This window comes from Condylura cristata, unplaced genomic scaffold (assembly GCF_000260355.1).
Source record: "Condylura cristata isolate star-nosed mole 26May11 unplaced genomic scaffold, ConCri1.0 scaffold00031, whole genome shotgun sequence".
NCBI lineage: Eukaryota > Metazoa > Chordata > Mammalia > Eulipotyphla > Talpidae > Condylura > Condylura cristata.
In genome coordinates, this window is record NW_004567132.1 from 7,696,775 (window position 1) to 7,717,432 (window position 20,658).

Here is a 20,658-nt window from a genome sequence, read left to right on the forward strand (position 1 = left end):
TTACTTTTTAAAAAATGATTGAGATAAAAAACTTAATTTAGTAAAACAAGCTGGATGACTCATTTTGTGAGCTGTAGAGGAAAAGACTTGGGCAAACAGTCCACTTTGAAAATATTTTTTATTAATTTGTGGTTTCCAAACATTTTTTTCAAATCACCAAAGGCCAAAACTACTCTTGCACTTGATCCATTTTTCCCCATCAAAAGTAATTAAATAATGTATTTTTTATAACAAATTCGTTTGTAATCAGCTATGATTTTCAAAATCATTTTAAAAATAAAAGCTCAAAGTTGCCAACCGACCACAAGTAACAATTTAAAAAATAGAATAGGCAAAGTCTTCCTCTAACTGACCAAATGACCAGCTGGATTTGACCCTTTCAGGTTGCCAATGACTTTAAGAATCACACAGATTGTAGGTGTTTCTATCAGCTGCTCAAGTGCAGCTGCTAATACATGATGATGTAAGCAAAGCCTTGGTCACAGAGATCTTCAGATTTCATTTTATTTTTCAAGAGATTTCTCTTCACTTTCTTCATCAGCTTCATCTTTTTCCTTACAAGAATCTTGGCTGCTGGTATCAATAAGAGAATTTTCTTCCCCATTCTCTGTTTCTTTTATTTTTCCTTGATCATTCAAGCTAGAAGAAGAAAGTTATCAATCTTTCACAGGAAAAATGAGTTGATTTAAAGGTAAACAAACTCTTTGCAATGTATGCCATCATACAGTCATCTTCAAGTGTATGAGCTTCAATGTAACAAGAAAACTATAAACATGCCAGTTTGCAATGAAAATATACATTTGAGAATAACTAATTTAAAAACTTTACTCTTTAAACTTCATTTGAGAACATGTTACTACTTTGTGTCAGTTAGACATTATAGTATTCTGCTTAAAAAAAAAAGACACTTCATGTACTATTTCAACAGTTCACATGTATTTCAGTTAAAAAACCTTTTAAAAATATAGAACAACAAAAAAATATATATAGAACGGAATTTTATGCTTTTCTGCAGGTAAGGATTTTTTCAAAGGTAAACCAATCAGACATTTTATATATGTTACCTTTCTTCATCTCCAGTGAAACTTTTCATCTCTTGATTGCTGAAGTACTCAAATGCTTTTCCTCTTTGGCCTTTCTTTGAAACAAACTCATCAGATATTCCTAGTACCTTGAGGGTATTAAAATAATGCTTTTCTGCTGCCATTCTTGCATTTTTCTATAGGAAAAACAAACCTTCTTAGATGTAAACAAGACTTTAAATTTCTATTAAAAAATGTATGAGTTGAGGCCTCCCTAGTGGTGCAACTGGTAAGGACTCAGCACTGCAAGCTGGCCCAGCAACTTCAGTGTGAGTTCAATCCCCAGCCCTGGAGGTGATCCACATGGCATGGCAGACCTCACCTGACCCCACCTGCTGCACCCCTCAGCAGTGTACTTTGTCAATCAGCCTGCTCTGCTCCCCACTCTGTCTCTGATCAATCCTCTCGTTGCCCCTGCACATCTGGCCTGTACCCCAGTTCTGTATGCATAAATAAATAATTCTTAAAAAAAATGTGTGAGTTAAAAGCTCCAGTGAAAATTAAACAATCCAAGTTGGCTGGAGAAATGCATAGCCTAGGACAGCAATTCCACATTGAGGTATATGCCTGGAGAAATTCCTCTATATATGCACAAGGAGACATGGACAAAAATATTAAAGATAATTCAATTTGTAAAAACTCGAAACTGGAATCAACCCAATATTAACAGTAGGAGGAACAAATAATCTGTGGTCTATTTGTAGAAGAATCAAAGTGATGTAAATGAATGAACTCAAGCTATACACCACAAAGATAATACTGAGCAAAAGAAGCAAACTACATAAAAGAGTACTACAGCTTGGTGTTTATAAAATATCCAACACAAGCAAAACTAAACTAGATTGGTTGGGTATAAGGATATAGGTGGTAAATCTGCCAAGAAAAATGACAAGAGGCTTATCTTAAAAACTAAGAGGTGGTTATCTCTGGGGGAAAAGCAGAGGGTTGTGGGCCTGGAGGGATATACAGTTTCTGAGGTGTCAGCAATGCTGTTAATCTGGGTTAGTATGAGTCAATCACGAGTTTAGATCTGTAATTATTGTCTACATTGGACCTGTTCTTTACATGTTTATGACTATTCAAGGGTAGCTTAAAAAAAAAACAGCAAGAAAACAATTTCATGCAATAGTTGTCAGAGGCTTTTATGTGTGTACTATAAATTTTACTCTTATCCAGCCATATCTCTTGTCCATTGGAAATGATAAAAATCATCAGTGTTATGACCTTTACTCTGGAGGAGGTAAGGGATACAGCAAAAAGAATACAAATATAGAATTGGGTTCAAATCCCCATTATGTCACTTCCTGGTTTGGGGACCTCTGGGAGTTGTGATACCCTTCTCATACCTGGAGCAAATTAGAAGTTCTCACAGATCCTGAGACCAGAGGTTTTACAGAGACACAAGATGGCTGAGGTTTAAAGTACTGTCTGGGCTTGGGTCCACATTTAGCAACTATGAATTGATATGATCCAGTGGAGGGCCAAGAACTACCATCTGGCCTTCCAAACAAGGCAAGATGAGTAGGAACAGCCAGTTCCAATAAAGCTATATACTAGAAAAAGTTTGGGAGCACAATCTAACCCCAGTATTTAACAAGGAGATGAAGACACACCCTGCTCTGGCTATTTTCTAATCCACCATGCTAATTACTCCAAGTGGTAGTGGTCATCCTGGATATGATGGTAGCCTGAGGTAAAGCAGTTATTATACTGGTGTATGTAGGGAATACCTGGCTTTAACAATGAGTCAGATATTTGCCTAACCGAGGAACTCCATCATAATAAGGACCAGGAGACTAGTGTTCTGTGAAGAAACCAAAACACCTAATACTGATCATGATGGATAAAACTATCACCAGTGCATTTCCTGACACTCTGAAAAGCTAGGTAGGGAGTGGGTGTGGGGTGGCATGGGGTGACGAGTGAGGACACAAACTGTTGCTAAGAGGTAACCACTATAGATAACAATTGTTAGAAAATAAGTGAAAATGTACTCAAAAGCTGTGAATACCATAGACAAGCCTTGTAGAACTGAAAGTCAGGGCCATGAGATGAGAAATGTACCCTAAAGATTGTAAAGCAGAATAAAGAAACCCCGTATCTAACTGAATGCATTAAAAACAGCACACTGATTTAAATATTAAAGCGATAAAAATTATATTAATCAAAACTAGTTCTTATAAGCCTTCATCTGAATTTGGTTTAAAATCTAATTTAATGTCTACTCTGCAAATATATCCTGTAATTTCCAATAAACAAGACAGCATGGTTTGTTTTGCAATGAATCATGGGCTTACTGTGCTAGGGAATAACTCAACAAGCAGCAATATACAATTAACACTTATAATGGGTAATGCATAAAGTTGTGAATAAATTAAATAATAGCTGTTAATTACTAGCAGTAGTCATAGCAAAATAGGCTACTGGAAATAAATGTACTAATTTATGTTAATAAAACCAAAGCACTGGTGATTTGGTGTCAGTTACCCCATATATAAGATTAATTACCCTCTGGTATTTTATATCAAGGTGAATAGTGTGTAACTGTTCCTAATTGAAACAAATATTTCTCCCATTGATTTCTCCATGCAAAGGAACTGTAAAGACATGAAAGGAACATAAAAGGACATCAAAGACTGCAAAAAAAAAAAAATTAGCAGTTTCTTCAGGGAACCAAAATAACAATGATAAAAGTTTGTCTCCAGTAAGTACCCTAGTGTAATGAGGAAAAAAACATGTCTTATAAGTTTAGTTTATAGTAATTCCTTCATTTATTTAATAATTACTGAATATGTATTTTGTGGCAAGTCCTTATGGACTTATAGAAGGTGTATAGGGAGAGAAAAGTATTTTGGGCAAAGGGAACAGCATATGTGGGCACCAAAAATGGTAGAAGAAATATGAGCGATGAAATTAGCTTATGTTTTTAACATTCAAGAATTTTTTATGGGTTTAATTTCACACACACCATTTTTGGAGCCACCAATGCTTAGCATCTGCAGCATAGCAAAACTGCATATTAACAGTCAGGCTCTTTAGTAATACACAGTAATACTCTTAGGCTGGGCAAATCCCAGAAAGAAATATGAGGTCATTATGTGGCTAATCTGATATCAGCAGTTCAGATTTGGGTTCAACAAATGTTTATTAACATCTCCTCTGTGTATAACACTGTCTTAGGTGCTAGGAATTCAACGAATTGACCACTACATTTAGAAGTAACTGTAAGAAGAGATGAGAGTTTCTCAAAAAAATTAAAAATAGAGCTACCATATGATTCTACTACTCCACTTCTGGGTATATACCTGAAAGAAATGAAATCACTATGTTGAAGAACTATCTGCACCATCCACATTCATTGCTGCATTACTTAACAACAGCCAAGATATGGAAACTAGCTAACTGTCCATCAAAAGGTGAATAAATAAAGAAAATGTGACATATATACAATGGAATACTATTCAGTCACAATAAAGAAGAAATCTTGGCATTTTTACAAGGATGAAACTTGAAGGCAATATGCAGTTAAATAATAAATAAGTCAGAGAAAGACAAATATCATATGATCTCACTTATATGTGCAAAAAAAAAAAAAGAACTCAGAAAAAGAGATAAGAATAATGATTACCAGAGGAAGGAGGTGAAAGATAAAAGAACTGGATGAAAGTAGTGCAGTTATAAGATAAATAAGTACTGGGGATATAATATACAACATGATGACTATAGTCAACAGTGCTACAGGTTAAAATCACTTTGGTTTTGCTAATTCATCCCGTTTCGCAAATTTTATGAGATGGTGGATATTAACTAAATTTGTTATGGCAATCATTTTGCAATATATATGTATGGTCTAGTCATAACGTTGTACACCTTATGCTTAAACAGTACTGTATGTCAATAACATCTCAACAAAACAAAAAAAAAGTGGCAGAAACAAATCTGATCAATTAGCCATTTTTGCTTCATTCTTTAATTCTTCAAAATCTCCAAATCAGATCATGAAGGCTCATTTTAATATTTGGCTAAGCTGGCACTGAAAAAACACTGGCCTTGAAAAACAAATTATGAAATTATTTTGGAAGTGTTTGGATCAGCTGCATGTTCATTTTCAAGCTTACATGCCTTATCAATAAGATTCAATGTTCAAATTTTAAGCAAAATTACTTACTTGACTGATCTAGTGAAGTTATCACAGAAACAATATGTCTCAATTAATTGTATAATACACTAGAAAAATGGACAATAAGCTAGGAGCTAGTGATGCTTAAAAAAAAAAAAAAAGATGACAATAGCTTTTAAATCCCAACAAACACAACCTGAGCAACTCTTTCAAACAGTAGTGGCCTGTTTTTTAACTTTTCTTCTCTTTCTTTTAGTTCTTGTTGATATTCTCTCATCCTTTCCTTTTCACTCTTTCTAAAAGCAAACAAAAGGAATGGAATTTTAAAAAGAACTTGAATACATAAACTTTAACTTAGATAACCAATCAGCAATTGAATTAAAAGCATGGTTTATGGGGTACCACAATTCTTATTCCAGACTATCACATTTATATGGAATGCAGAATTAAAATCCTAGGTTCTGAGAGCACACATTTTACATCCTGGAAACAGTCTGAGTACTCTAAGATTCTGAAATCTTGAAGCCATAAAATATCTTGATTAGATGAATAATGCCATTTTATCATACTTTTAAGTGCATAAAAGCAAGAAAGCTTGGTCCAAATTAGCTGTCTTTTCTTTAAGGAACTTCCAAAAATAAGACCTTACTCTTTTTTATACCCTAAATGAGATTTCCTATAAATGAGTGGCAAGTTAATTAAATGGGAGCAGGTCAGGAAGAAATGGGTAATACAGGACTTTAGCATATTGAAGAACAAAGCCAAAATATATAAATTCACAGTAAGTGTTGCTACTCTTTGAACAAGATCCTTTAATGAATTAAACTGCTATATTTTTCTATATTAAATATATTAACTCTGTCAAGGTAAGATTTCATGGGTTAGAGAAAATTACCGTATGATAAAATTACAACTTGCTTAATTATCTACAAGTTGGCATTATGAAAAAGCCAGTTTTCTTTTTAGGAGTGAATAGTATATATCTAAGGAATTTTTTTTGCTCAAGTTCCCTCTAGCAATTATGTTGATATACATTAAAAAGGAATATATATATGTGTGTATATATATATGTGTGTGTATATATATATATGTTCCTTTACATACATTATGTAAGAATTTACTTAGTATTATACATAATACACATTTTAAAAGGAATATTCATGATAATTAAAACAAATATAGATTCTTTGGAACTTACGAATCATATTTAAAATTAATAAATCATATTTACTTACCTAGCTTTGATAGCGCTATTTTCCTACTTAAACACATTGATCCTGTGGAACAATGGTTTTCAAGCTTTGTACAGAAGAATTCCAGTGTTCTATGAAATCTTTTCATAAATATTTTTACTTTTCAATATTAAAACTGTAGCAAAATGTAATACATAGCACTAAATATTTTTTTTAAAGATTGATTTATTTATGTACCCAAGAACAAGGATTAAGGCCAGAGGTCGGGGGGACATGAGAGGATTCACCAGAGACAGAGTGGGGAGTAAAACAGGTAGATCCACTGAAAAACACCACTGAGGGGAGCAGCGGGCAGGTCAGGAGAGGTCTGCTACGTCATGTGGGTCAAGTCCCTGGCTGGGTAACGAACTCGTGCTACAGTGGCTGTGGAGAGCTTCATAGTGCTATGCTCCAACCTGTTGTCCCACCAGTGAGGGCATAGCACTAAATATTAACACACATGTGTTAATCAACACATAACTGATATTAATTAACATCACTATGTTAATTTGTGTTATCAGATCTTGTACAGACCTTAGAATAAAGCTATTTGGTATTTCTGTTTATTGAGAAATATTCTGAGATTACATGCAGACTGTTTAGTCTTATCTGTGTGAATCAAGACCTTTTTCAATATTATATTATAAAATCAGGGCCCTCTCTTGTGGTGCAAGGAGCTAAAACGTAACACTATGAAGCTAGCTGCAGCAGCCACTTCAGCATGAATTCCATCTCCGGCCAGAGGGGTGACCCATACGGTGTGGCAGACATCTGTCTCACCTGCTGCTCTCCTCAGCAGTGTACTTCCTCAATCTCCCTGTTCTGCTCCCTACTTGTTTCTGGTGAATTCTCTCATTGCCTCTGCACTTGTATCCCTGTTCTATATGCATAAGTAAACAAATCTTTAAAATAAATAAATAAAATCAGATATAATGTAAAGAAAAAGATTGAATGCTGATAAAAGATTATAACTACTAACTATGACCACAAGCATGAAATGATTCTGTTCATTACCACAGCTTCATAATGTTCACCATGAGGTGAGTGAGTGTGTGCATATGTGGAGTATAGCTAACTGATGGTAACTTAGATCCATTCTTAATCTGTTCATATTTTGGTATCCATTCATTTGAAAAAAAAAAAGTTTGAAAACCAGTGATCCAGAGGTTCAGGATTCCTTCATGATACCTGAGAGATTTTACTCTGGCTTTCGACATCTGAGCTAAACTTTGATGTGAATCATAAGCCTTAGCCCGGTTTATCAGAAGTTTCTGCAATTCTTTCATTCTTTGCTTCTGCTTAGTTAGGATCCGATTTCTCTCCTCTTCCAACATTTTCTTTTCCTCAAGTGATTTCCTGAGGACAACAAACTAGGCTTAATTCACTTTAAGCCAATGAGAATGTTGTTTAGCAAAGCTTTAACTCAAAGGTTGAAAAAAAGCAACCTTTTGAGAAGGCTCTGACTTGTGAAATTAGAAATCAATAGGCAGTTTTTCTACACACAAGGAGTCAAAAAATGAAATATATTCTCAGGTAAAATGTTTTGTAGTGTACAGTAAAATATATTATCAGATATACTACTTTTTTCCTGGTTTCAAATTCTCCAACATAAAATCAATAGGGTTGCATATACTACTTTAGTAACCACAGTAAGTATTTTATCCTAATTCTTTACCTTGTGGCTTGTTCTCTTCCTCTGGAAGATGCTGTGGGCACTGGAAAGTGGAAGTCCCAAGGGATGGGCTTTGCACTTGCACTTCTTACTTGTGACTTATGCCTTGGAGACGGGTAAGGCCACTGTGTTTCCTTTAAATTTTCTTCTTCATCTGTCTCACTGTCTGCCAAAATTTTCTCTTGTTTAATGGATCTACCTGAGACTGCAGGAGGATCAAATGGTTTACAAGTTATTTTTTTTGGATACTCCCATTCTGAGAGGTGTTTCTGGTATCTCTCAGGAAGGTCTTCAAAATTAGTAGTCTGGCACTTACCCTTGTGTTTACCCCTCAACTTTTCAGTCTGTTCAGGATACCTGGGCTTCCAGGTAGCAGAATTTTCATAAGCTAGGTTATCAGACAGAGGAGATGAATTTCGTAAAAGCTCTTGTGTCCTAGTATTTCCACAGAGCTCATGTTCTTTTAACTTGCCATTGGTAGTTAAAGCATAAGTAGATCGAGGTATAGGTTTGGCTTTAAATCGCTTCATTTTCTTTTTACACTTCAAAAAGTCTCTCAGCTGCTTTTCCCGGATTGCTTGCTTCTGTTCCTCCCTTGCAATAAACTTAAATGGCTTTTGTGAAGCCAAAAGAGCTTCTTTGTTTTTCTCCTTCCTAAATCTCCTCTGTTCTTCATTTTGCTTGAGTAAATCATGATAAGGGGGGAAAAAAATGAATGTAGGAACTGGATTAGCTCGGAATTTCTTCTTACATTCTGAATCTTCTTTTTCGAGAGCATTGTATAACAGTTCAATATCTGACTTACATTTCATGTCCTCTTCTTTTTTTTTCTGCTCTCTAATTGTCATCTGAAAAGGCTCAGGTACTGTAATCTTTGGTACCCACTCTTTGGGCTTCTTCTTTGCTTTTTCAACTGCTGGTAAGTCAACATCTTTATACTGAATATAATCTTCAACAGAAAAGTCTGTCCACATGTTGTTGATGAGCTCCTCTGCATAGCTCATCACTTTGTTCTTCTCAGGATGCTCTTTTTCTAAGTTGGGCAATTCATCTTCAGAAGGAAGCATAATCAAGGAGGAAGATCGACATAAATTAGGTTCTGAAAATGATGTTACTAATGAGACAGGGTGATAGGAATTCTTTTCTGATACAGACCTAAGAGAGAACAAGAATTAAATTACACTTATATTTGTGTGACAATATATAAAAATCAAATTATTTATTTTCTAAAATCAAGATACAATCAGAAGGCTGGATCTGTAAAGGGCTTATAAAAAGGATTGCCTCCTGTTAGAATAATGCCACAAGATGCCTATTAATTATTTAGTTTAACTCTCTAATTTTATAGGGGAGGAACCTGAGACAGCAGAGGCTCCTGTAGCTAATCTATTGAATTCTCTACCTTTCCCAGACTCACTGACATATCTGATCACATCATCTCCTTCTTGAAACCATTCCATGTTTTCTCATTGTTACTAAGTCAATCTAAATTATAAAGCTTTTCAAGACTAGCCCAGTCTACATTCCAGTTTTCTCTCTCACCTCTGCCATCACTGTTAAGTCACTGGTAAGTACATAAAGTTGCTCACAAGTGCTAGGATTTCTCATGCTGCCATGGCTTGGTACTGTTGGTTTCTGTTGCCTGGAAGGCCACTCCTTGCTTCCTGCATCTGCTGCAGCTACTCTTCCTTTAGACTAAACTCAGAGATATGACACTTCAGAAGAAAATTCCTGCCTACTTCCTTCCACCAACATCTTGAGGTGACTGTAACATCAGTTGCTTCTTCCTCTGTGTCCATAACATTCATCATGTTATATTGCAATTACTGGTTCTCGGCTCATCTCTGAACTCCTTAAAAGCATTTTGACTTTGACTCTCAGGTGCCCAGGAAAGGTCTGGCACACAGAAGATGCATAATCAGCACTAATTCAATAGATAAGGTAAGGAACTTATCTCAAGATTTGAAGCAAGTGAATTTACAACAGAAATGGTTCTCAAAATTGTAGGCCATTTTTGAAAACTGGAATCAGCTTTATGTCTTAATCTTAAATTTTTTTGTACTGTATTTTTAACGAGCTCATGTTTAGTCACATATTGTAAAGGGCCTTCAACATTAAATTTTGATATTGATTATTTAAAAATAGCCCAGATGAAATATGTTGATTCATGTCTATAGCTCTGTAAGTGATGGGTCAAAAAGAAAATCCAAATGGCCACCAGTGACCCTCACACTCAAAGCAAGAATTCACGTAGTAAGTTAATAAGTCATTAAACATTCTGAATAAATGTAACATTAAAAGTACAAAGGGAAAAAACAAAATACAAAGGGACATTAGAGAGAAAAATATTTGGAAATAATTTTGTTCTACTCTTCTAAGTATATATTTTATTTACAGTCTACAAGTAATATTATGTATAACTTACCCAGATGAAACACTAGAAGCCCCTTCCCTGATGACCACTGGCTGAACTCCCTTTAAATTTAATTTATTCTGGTACATTTTCTCTAATTTTGCCATAGTTTCCATGTGGGCAGCCTTTAGCTCTTCTAGTTTCCTGAAATATTCTTCATTAGAGTGGCAGATATCAGAAAAGTCCACAAAGTCCTCCGAGTTTACATGTTCATCCACCCCAGAAAAGTTGGTGTTAAAATCAGCCTGACAGAAGGGGAAAAATCTGTTACATATTGTTTGGAATTGAAAGACAAATTAAGTCAAAACAGTGGTTACCAAAGCTTAAAGAGTCCACTTAATTATGTTGTTTATCTTGTGGGCTATCTACATATAATGGATTAAAAGTAACTTCATTTTCCCCAAAAGAAATTATATTAAAAAGAAAGAAGGGGGACCTCCCTGGTGGCGCAGCGGGTTAAAGCACTGCACAAAGAAGCTTAAGCCACTTCCACATGAGTTCGATTCCCGCCTGCCCCGGAGGAGTCCACATGACCTGGCAGACCTCTCCTGACCCGCCCACTGCTCCCCTCAGCAGTGTACTTTGTTGATCTTCCTGTTCTGCTCCCCGCTCTGTCTCTGGTGAATCCTCTCACCCTCCGCATCTCTGGCCTGTACCCCAGTTCTGTATGCAAAAATAAATAAATCTTAGAAAAAAAAAAAAAGAAAGAAAGAAGGGCCTCCCTGATGACACAAGAGGTTAAACACAACACTATACAGCAATCTGCGGCCACTGCAGCATAAGTTCGATTCCTGGCCAGAGAGATGACCCATATGGCACAGCAGACCTCTCCTGTCCCACCTGCTGCTCCTTTCAGCAGTGTGTTTTGGTCAATCTGCCTGTTCTGTTCCTCACTCTGTCTCTGGTGAATCCTCCCACACCCTTGGCCTGCACCCCAGTTCTTATAAAGCTCTTCCTTCTGTCTTGTAAGTTTTAACTGAGATGAAGAACACAATTCCTACTGCTACAAACCAGCTCAATGCCCTCTCTTCTGGGTTCATGCAGTAAGGACCCTACGTGTATGAAACAGGAAGAACGTGGGAGTATAGTGAAATGAGGACTGGGAAATGGAGGGAACAAAACTCTGAGTGACTCATCACTTAAACTAAGTAAAATAATGGAAGAATCTGGAGGATCACATTATGGGGGAAAGAGGAGAGAAGTACTCCAGACAATGGAAATAACATTAACAAAGCAGCAGGGTTGGGGAGAACTGTGGAGAGCAAGCTATTCAGTTGCAGAATGAGAGAAAAGTAAAATGCATCAAGCAATTCTGGAAAGCAAGCCCAGAAAGGAGGTGAGGGCAAGCAGGAGGTGGTTTCTCTTCTTTGTCTACTATACTGGCTCTTGATCACTCACTGGCCACCTGGTTTCAGACCCCTCTGACCCTTGAAAGATGAAAGGATTAAATGGAAGTAACTGTTCAGTTTGGGGTGTTCTTATGACTTGGGATAAAGATTATAGAAATGGTGCCAGAAGTTTCTGTACTTCAAAGACATATGAAGTGCATTCTAATCTACTGAATATTAAGCCTCACCATTCATAAAGTAGGTGTGTCAAGTGTTAAACTATGGCTTTTAAGTTCAATACACCTGCCATGTGATACTGGGGCTGGGGCCCAACAAACTACATTTCTCCTTTGCTCACTGCTTCCCATTAGTCTGGGCCAAATGTGGGGTTAGAGGAAGGTGGTGAGGCTATAGAAAGAAGGAACTTATTTTTCTTGTCACTTCTCTATGCACTAGTCTGCCTTCTTCACCTCGGCAGACTCTTACCCTGGCAGGTGTGGTTCATTCTACCAGCATTGGCTGATTTCAGTTTGTAGTTTTCCCAGTGCTACAGAATCAGCAAAATAACGTCAGTCATTTTTATACTGACTATTCCTTTTCCCAAGCTGCTTTTACAGATATTTGCATGGCCTACTTACTTTCTTCTTCAGGTCTTTATTCAGATATCATCTAATCAACAAGGTCTTTGCTGACTATCCTATTTAAATTTACAACCTCTTTCCTACTCATAGTTAGCCTCTTTCTGCTTTACCTTTCTCATACTTACTAGCAACTGAAATTCTAAATAGTGTACTTATTTGTGTATTATATGCTGCCTCTATCAAAAAGTGCTACAAAAGCAAGGTTTTGTCTGTTTTATTCATGGTTGTATATCTAGTGCCTAGAAAAGTTCCTAATTAGAGATGCACTAACTAGAGATGCTCAATAAATATTTGCTGAACAAATGAATGTAGTTAAAAAAGAAAAAGTTGTTTCCAACCAGGAAGGAGCATAGATAATCCCTCACAAAGGATTAAAAAAACTAAAAGAAATATTGGCTGCTCTAAAAAGCTACATTCTACTGAATATTAAGGAAAAGTGTTTCCAAAGCTATAATAAAAATATGGAGATGGGGCCTCCTTAGTGCTGCAAGGGGTTAAGTCTTACACTATGAAGCCATAGGCAGCCTGGGCAGCGCAAGTCTGATCTCTGGTCAGGCAGTTAACCCATATGATGCAAGAACTCTCCTGTCTCACCAGCTGCTCCACTCAGCAATGTATTTTATCAAGCTACCTGTTCTGCTCCCCACTTTATCTCTGGTGAATCCTCTCACTTCACCACTGTGCCTCTGGTCTCTACTCCAGCACTTGTATACATAAATAAATAAATCTTTAACAATAAATAAATAAAACAGCAGGTATTCCAAAGAACTGCTCTTAGGCAAAAGCATGTGTGTGTTTCCCACTCATTCTTTTAGAACATCACTTAAAGGCCTTATAACAATCATTTTCATGAAAAGGAGAAAACTGTGCATCCCCAGTAGCACAGAGGTTAAAGATCATGCTATCAAGCTATCACCAGCCACTGCAGCACTAGTTCCATTGACCAGGTTGCTGACCCACATGGGTGCAGAAGACCTCTTTTGTCTCACCCGCTATTCCCCTCAGCGGTCAATGGGCCTGTTCCACTCCCCACTCTGTCTCTGGTGAATCCTCTCACCCCCATACCTCAGGTTGGTACACCAATTCTTGTATGCATAAATAAATCAATCTTTAAAAAAAAGAAAATTTATTTGGACCTATCATAAAAGGAATAGTAACTTCTAAAGAGATGTGGCAGGTCTGACAGATGACACTTATGCACTGACTCCTGCACAGAACCTACTCTATGTCAGCTTACTACTGTGAGTACTAGTTTGAACTTCTCAGATAAACGGATTATCAGCATTTTTACCTAAAATAGATTAATAATTATTCAGCAACTTCCTGCTGAATGTTTCCACACATGAGACAACAGTTAGTGTATCAAATAGCCTAGACTAGAGCCATTACTTTTCAAGCTCCTGAAATGCTCCCTTTGCCTTTAATTGTTCCGCTTCTTGTGGAATGTTGTGCATGCAGCAACTAGATTAGAGGATAATCCATCCTAAATTGGCTTGACCCATTTAGATGTTGAATCCTTCCAGGACATGTTCCTTCATTAGTGATCAGGACCTATAATTATTTGTGTTATGGTCCACCAAATATCAGCTGCAATTTTGGAATTTTAAAAAAGTACTGGATTGAAAAGATATGTAAGGAATGAAGCAGATGTCATGTAAAACATGGGTAAACCCTGAATAAATAAGAGAAAAAAACGTGTGTTTGTATGTATATATGTGTATTAAAATGCTGCCACAGGTTAATATATAAAGGAGACAGGGAAAAGTTCAGAATAATATACATCAATTTAAAACAGTGGCTACAAATGGAGAGAAAAAGGAAGATCCCAATTTTTGGGGGGAGAAGAAACATCAAATGGGCTGTAAACCTTACGTAACACTTGATATATTTTTTAAGAGAGGATTCACCATAGTCAGAGCAGAATAGGCAGATGGATGAAGTACACTGCTGAGGGGAGCAGCGGGCGGGTCAGGAGAGGTCTGCTGCACCATGTGAGTCACCTCCAGGGCGGGATGAAGTCACCCTGAAGTGGCTTTAGCTTCTTAGTGCTCTGCTTTAACATGCTGTGCCACCAGGGAGGGCCACACTTGATATTTCAAAAGAATGTGTCAATGTATTATTTCCATAATTAAAAAGCAACTTTTAAAAAATATAATAGTTTATTTTTACATCATTTTGTACATTTTTTTCTTCATCTCAATTGTAATCCCCGTGAGTTTCCCATCACCAAGTCACCCATGTGCCATCACGATAGTCTAGTAAAAAAGCAACTTTTAAAAAAAAAGAAAGGAGGCCCCCCCTAAGTCACTCTGCTGACTGGCTGGGGATCGAACTCAGCTGTAGTGGCTGAGATAGCTTCATAGTGCTGTGCTTTAACCCACTGTGCCACCAGGGAGGGCCCAAATTTTAGAAAAATTTCTAAAGGATATTTAGTCAACCTTTCTCCTCCCATTGCTCCTTCTGGAAGGTGGCTCTTGCACTGTCCCAGCAATATTGCTACCTTTGCTCTTCCACCTGCTCCACAATCCAACCTCTAACTGCCTATGATCATTCATTTATTCCTTTAAGGAAAGAGTAACCATCCATTGGAAGTTCTTATTTTCCATTCTACAAAACTACTTTGCACAGAACTACCTTCTCATAACTACCTTCCCTCATGGTCAGGGTCAATGAATGAGGGATTTTCACTCTTGTGATACTCCTTTGATCACTGTAACTGGTCCCTGATATCTTTGGCCTGTTTTTCTCTACCTGTTAATGTTGAGATTTTTTTTTTAAGAGTTCTTTTATAGACTCCTATTATTTCTCTGCACTCTCTCCCCAGGTGAAGTCTCTGCAGGTGACTTCAAGGATTCCCACTGTTTTTAAAAAGCTGAAAAATCCTAGATAGAACTATCTCTAGCCCAGACACTCCCTATAGATTAGCTTCATAGACCTAACTGCTTCTGAGACATTTTAATTTGGTAGTTTTATTGGCATCTCCAATTTACCATGTGGAAAAACTTGATTTCCCACCTAGACTTTAAACCTTTTCCTTCCCTAAGCCATCCCCAGTTTAGTAAATACACATGATCTTCCAGATATCTAGTCAAATAAGAAACCTGGGGAGGAGTATTTGTGACTTTTTCCTCTCTCTCCGGTCCTTCACACATAATATAACACCAAGGCTTATGTATTCTTAGAAATTGATTTGTCTACCTCTTGCCTTCTCTCCTGGACTCCAGGTACAAGCCACAGCCTCTGGAACCTGAATTATGCAACAGCCTCCAAACCAACTCCTTATTTCTGCTTTGTCAGACCCTCTAATTCTCCACAAAGGCACTTGAGTCATCTTTTAAAAATGTAAATTCTGAAAAGTCTTCAAAGATCTCCCATTGCACCTACAATAAACACAACTCCAAACCAAGTCCCAAAGGTCCTAAGTAATAAGGTCCCTAAGGTCCTTTCCAACCTCATTTGGTCCCCTTTCCTTCTCTCTTTTTCAGCCCTGCTGGCTTTCTTTCAAATCCTCACACCAAGTTCTTTTTCTTCCTATCTTAGAGTCTCTGCATATGCTGTTCCTACATATGCCTGGAATGCTCTCCTCATGCCCAATCTTCAAATGGCTGCTCCTTCTCATATATCAGGCAATCTACTTAAAAGTTAATTTAGGCCCTCCCTGGTGGCGCAGCGGGTTAAAGCATAGCACTAAGAAGCTAAAGCCACTTCTGCATGAGTTCGATTCCCACCTGCCCTGGAGGTGACCACATGGCATGGCAGACCTCTCCTGACCTGCCCACTGCTCCCCTTAGCACTGTACTTCATTGATCTGCCTGTTCTGCTCCCCACTCTGTCTCTGGGGAATCCTCTCACCCCCACCTCTCCCAAATCTCTGGCCTGTACCCCAGTTCTGTATGCACAAATAAATAAATCTTTAAAAAAAAAGTTAATTCAATTAACTATTTTTAATAGAAATACTTTTTTTCCAACATTCATTTTTTACTTCTAACTTCCCCATCAGACTGGAAATTCTGTGATGACATGGGCTATGTCTACTTCATCCACCACTGCTAATCAGTAACTAGCACTTAAATGCTTGATACTTTAAAAAATTAGACGACCCAATTTTACCTGTTACAGAAAACTGCTTTACCCATGTTATAACAAATCACATAACAATGCCTCTATGAAACACTATCTCCAGCTGAGACTGGATTCAAAAAAAGTATACTCAGTGCCCAGAATAGATAAAGAGTCCTCCTGCAATGGGGGTGTGTACGTGAGGGTTGGCGGATGTGTGTGTGGGAGGAGGGATAGTTTTGGGAAACCAAGGGACTGAAAGGATTCTACAATTGAGACAATGGGCTCTTTAATCAACCCATGGGTGTTGGGCATTTGAATTTACTACATTTTTAAGAAAGATTTATTTATGCATACAAGAACTGGAATATAGGCCAGCGGTCCAAGGTGGAGGGTGAGAGGATTCGGCAGAGACATAGGTGGAGAACAGAACCAGTGGACTGACCGAAGTGCACTGCTGAGGAGCAATGGGCGAAACAGGAGAGGTCTGCTGCACCTTGTGGGTCAACTCCCTGGCTGGTGATCCAATTCATGCTGCAGTGGATAGCTTCATAGTGCTGTGCTTAAACCTTGCACCACCATGGTGGCCCAAGTTTACTACATTTTATAGATGATAATGAGGAAATAAATTAACATTGGGTTGAGGTAAAGACCTACTCCAAAGTTCAAAAATGGAAAAGCTTGGCTCCAGCACTCTCATTCTTACTTTTTCAGCTCTTCTCTCCTCTAACCCCAGTGTGTCTGACTGTTAGGTCTATTGTGGAAGCTTACACAGGTTTTTCAAAGTGTGATGGTCTCAGAACAGTGACAAAGTCATAAAACTTAGCTTCCTTTTGGGGGACAGGAAGGACTTTGTATATGTCCCTTTAAAACCAACTGATTGTAATTTCTCCTAAGATAATGACAGTTTCATATAAAATTGAAGCTTAATGGAGAACCCTGGAAGTATATATAAATGCAATTATAGAAGAATTTAATCTTTGGGTAAGTTGTTAACCATTATTACTAATTATACAAACTACTGTTTAAATATGATACACATCCTCTTATTTGCTTCTCATTACAGCCCTGTGAGATGAAAGACAATTAATATAGTTCTTTCACAGTTTAAATTATTAATATTATCTAGCAAGTGGCAGTGAGAGGATCCTAACTTAGGACACCAAATACTATTTCTTCATTCCAATCTTTTTCCTCCATCACTTTGCCTTATTTATTGGCTTGTGTTGAGGGTAAGTATTATAATGAACAAAACTAATCCTGTAACTCTAATCCTGGTTGATGCTCAGACTCTCAAGGTGCCTTATTCTAGATAACCTCAAATAGGGTATATTTATTAGTGAAATAAGGACCATAAACAGTGTTGCTACAAAATTTCTCATTAAGTTTTAGCAAAGATCATAGAGATTAGAATTTCAAATTACTCCCTGATATCTATTAGCCCTAGACCATGGATTTTTATCTGAGAAGCTTTGGACAAAAGGTATTAGCTGGGAGTGAGTTTATATCTGCAGAATGGTAGCTAAAACTCGAGGTTCGTATCTTTTTAATGGAGACAGCAGATGGCAGACTCAGACCTACACCTGGTGGGCAGGTGTTCTCAACACATTTGATACTGAAAACTGATCAGTGAAAAGTCTGACTCACTCCACCCAGAACAGCCTTCAGGAAACACTGGAACCTGAATAATTAGCTTCGCTGGATGCTTAACTTTATCTGTATCTAGTCTACTCACTGAACTCTTGATGGTTTTAAACTCCGCCTATAGTGTATTGTGTTAAAATCCACTAATAACACATGACTCCTGAGTTTTTATGGGTTATCCACTACGGAGTAGAGTACAATTTTCCTTAAAGAAAATTTTGTAGAAAAGGAGATGTCTACTCCCAACAGACACTGAAGCTTAAGGAACAAAGTTCTGTACTCTATACTCTGTAGAAGAGAGTAATGTGAGTGTTCTCCAGGAAATTCTACAGCTCTGATGAAAATTAAAAGACGATTCAACGTTTCGGTTTTGTTTGTCCGATTCACCCAGTAGTGAGGATCAGACAGGGTGCCGCGTTTCCCGGACTCAGTCGCGCAGAAACGCGGGCCAGCGCGCAGCCAGCAAGCTGCCCGCGCCGGCCCCAGCTCACGTCCCGCCCCTGAGTTACCGGCGCCCGCGCCTGAGGCTCTGCCTTCTCCACTTCCTCTTCCTTTTCTTTCTCCAAGGCTGCTGCCGTAGTTGCCCGGTCGTCTACGGAGTCTTTGCTTTTGGGTTGGGCTGCCAGCGCTCCGGTGGTGGGATTTATCGGGCTTTGGTGCCTGGAGACCGCCGGCTTTCCAGCTCCGTGTGAGGCGGCCATCACCGCGCCGCCTAGGCCTGAGCGCCCGCGCTGGCCTGGGGCGGGGAAGCAGGCACAGCCTCAGGCTACCGAAGCCTCAGGTTTGGGGGCAGGCGGTTACTAGGGGCGCGGTAACTAGGGACGGTACGGTGGCCACTAGGGACCAAAAGTCATCCTGTCCGCACGCTGCGGAAAACCCAACTTTGCTTTTGCATAGGAGTTGGTACTGAGTCTATTTGCTGTTCTAAAGGTTGCACGAAAAAACAGATCACCTCTTCTCCTTCGCTCCTCGCCGTCTAAACGCAAATCCTCATATTATTCTAATGAAGCAACTCGTTCTGTGGAAAAAGTGCATTTCCATTCATTAAATCCCAGTGGCAGCCGACAGTGACAAGATTGGCATCCCGCCGCTTACTTTGGTTCCCCCGAGAATCAGAGAATGGGAAAGAGCGTAGTACATTCTACTCAGATTTATTTGGGAGCCAGCAGAAATCGCCCAATACGAAAGAGGTTGCCTGCCAGTGTTCCGAGAGCTGGATAGAGCCTGGCCCACACACGAGTAGGTCACAGGCTTTAGGTGCTGTGGTGGTAGAGTTGGAGGGTTACAAGCAACCAACAGTAACCACAGGTACACTCAATCTCGCCTTACTTCCATCAACATTTCTTACTCAGGATTTCATTTCGGTGCTTCATATGGCTTCTTCCCTCTATTCGGCTTAATTGTAAGAGAGACCTCGCCTGGAAATAGGCTTACTGCAGTCTCAACACCTGCTACCCAGCTCCCGCTTTCTGAGGTTGAGACTGCCACTCCGGATAGTTCAGTCTTCTATCACCTCCACCTCACCCCACATTTATCCTGTCTTTCCCACCAAAAAATTAGGGTATGTTAACTATTTTTGGAGCGCACGTTCTAGAACCCATTTCTAACCCTGCTTACCAAGTTTTCCTAGAATGCAAGTCCTGAGTGTGAACACCTACAAAATGCCCCACTCTCCCACTTCCTTCAGGCCATATTCTTTGACTGAGCATATACTTCTACATTGGAGTAGATGATGGCTGCATTCTGAGCAATAGTCAAAGCTGGAAACCCATGAGGTATATGGACACATGAAGTAATCAGAGTAAGGACTTCCAGTCATTCATGTTCAGTGGGTTCTGTTTCTACACATGAGAGCTGGATGCAGAAACAGTAAGACATGCAAAGCTGCTGAAGCACTGCAAGAAAATTAGAACCAAAGAACAAAGAATAGAGTAGAATAGAACAGAACAGAACAGGAGATGGATTGTAGCACAAAACTTATATAAAAAAAGGAAATATACTGGGGCCTCCCTGGTGCTGCAAAGGGTTGTCTCAATGCTGCCAATATCAGCTACTGTAGCAGGAATTCCATCCCCAGCAGGGCCCTAACCCACATGGCACAACAGCAGACCTGTCCTGTCTCACCTGCTGTTCCCTTCAGCAGTGGATCTTCCTGTTCTGCTCTCCACGCTGTCTCTAGTGAATCCTGTTACCCACCGCACCTGTGGCCTATACCCCATTTTTATATGTATAAATAAAATCTTAATATATATATAAATATAAACTTTACTATAACTTCAAACAATTGCTTCTTTCAGAATGTTTTCATAGGTTTTTGCTGAATTTTTGTATCTAGTCAACCTAAGGTTGCAAATGATTAACACAATAATTCAAAAAAAAAAAAAAAGTCACTAAAACGATAATCAACAGGCCCTCCCTGGTGGCGCAGCGGGTTAAAGCACTGCACTGAGAAGCTTAAGCCACTTCC

General features: G+C 38.5%; 1 protein-coding gene across 3 annotated transcripts; it reads right to left on the reverse strand.

Annotated features, from left to right (window-relative positions):
* Positions 1-265: 265 nt before the first annotated feature.
* On the reverse strand, positions 266-18,926 carry FAM161A (family with sequence similarity 161, member A). Of its 3 annotated transcripts, none has more exons than XM_012731472.1 (7): positions 18,701-18,926; positions 10,532-10,764; positions 8,423-9,261; positions 8,110-8,311; positions 5,399-5,498; positions 1,065-1,219; positions 266-639 (listed from the first exon to the last, which is right to left on the reverse strand). In XM_012731472.1, exons 1-7 carry the CDS (start codon positions 18,890-18,892, stop codon positions 504-506), a joined length of 1,857 nt encoding a protein of 618 aa, XP_012586926.1. In that variant the 5' UTR covers positions 18,893-18,926; the 3' UTR covers positions 266-503. The 3 variants fall into 3 exon arrangements, with proteins under 3 accessions (XP_012586926.1, XP_012586925.1, XP_004691488.2); XM_012731471.1 differs by adding an exon at positions 7,623-7,790 and having other exon boundaries at positions 8,110-9,261; XM_004691431.2 differs by having other exon boundaries at positions 8,110-9,261.
* Between the last annotated feature and the right edge of the window lie 1,732 nt (positions 18,927-20,658).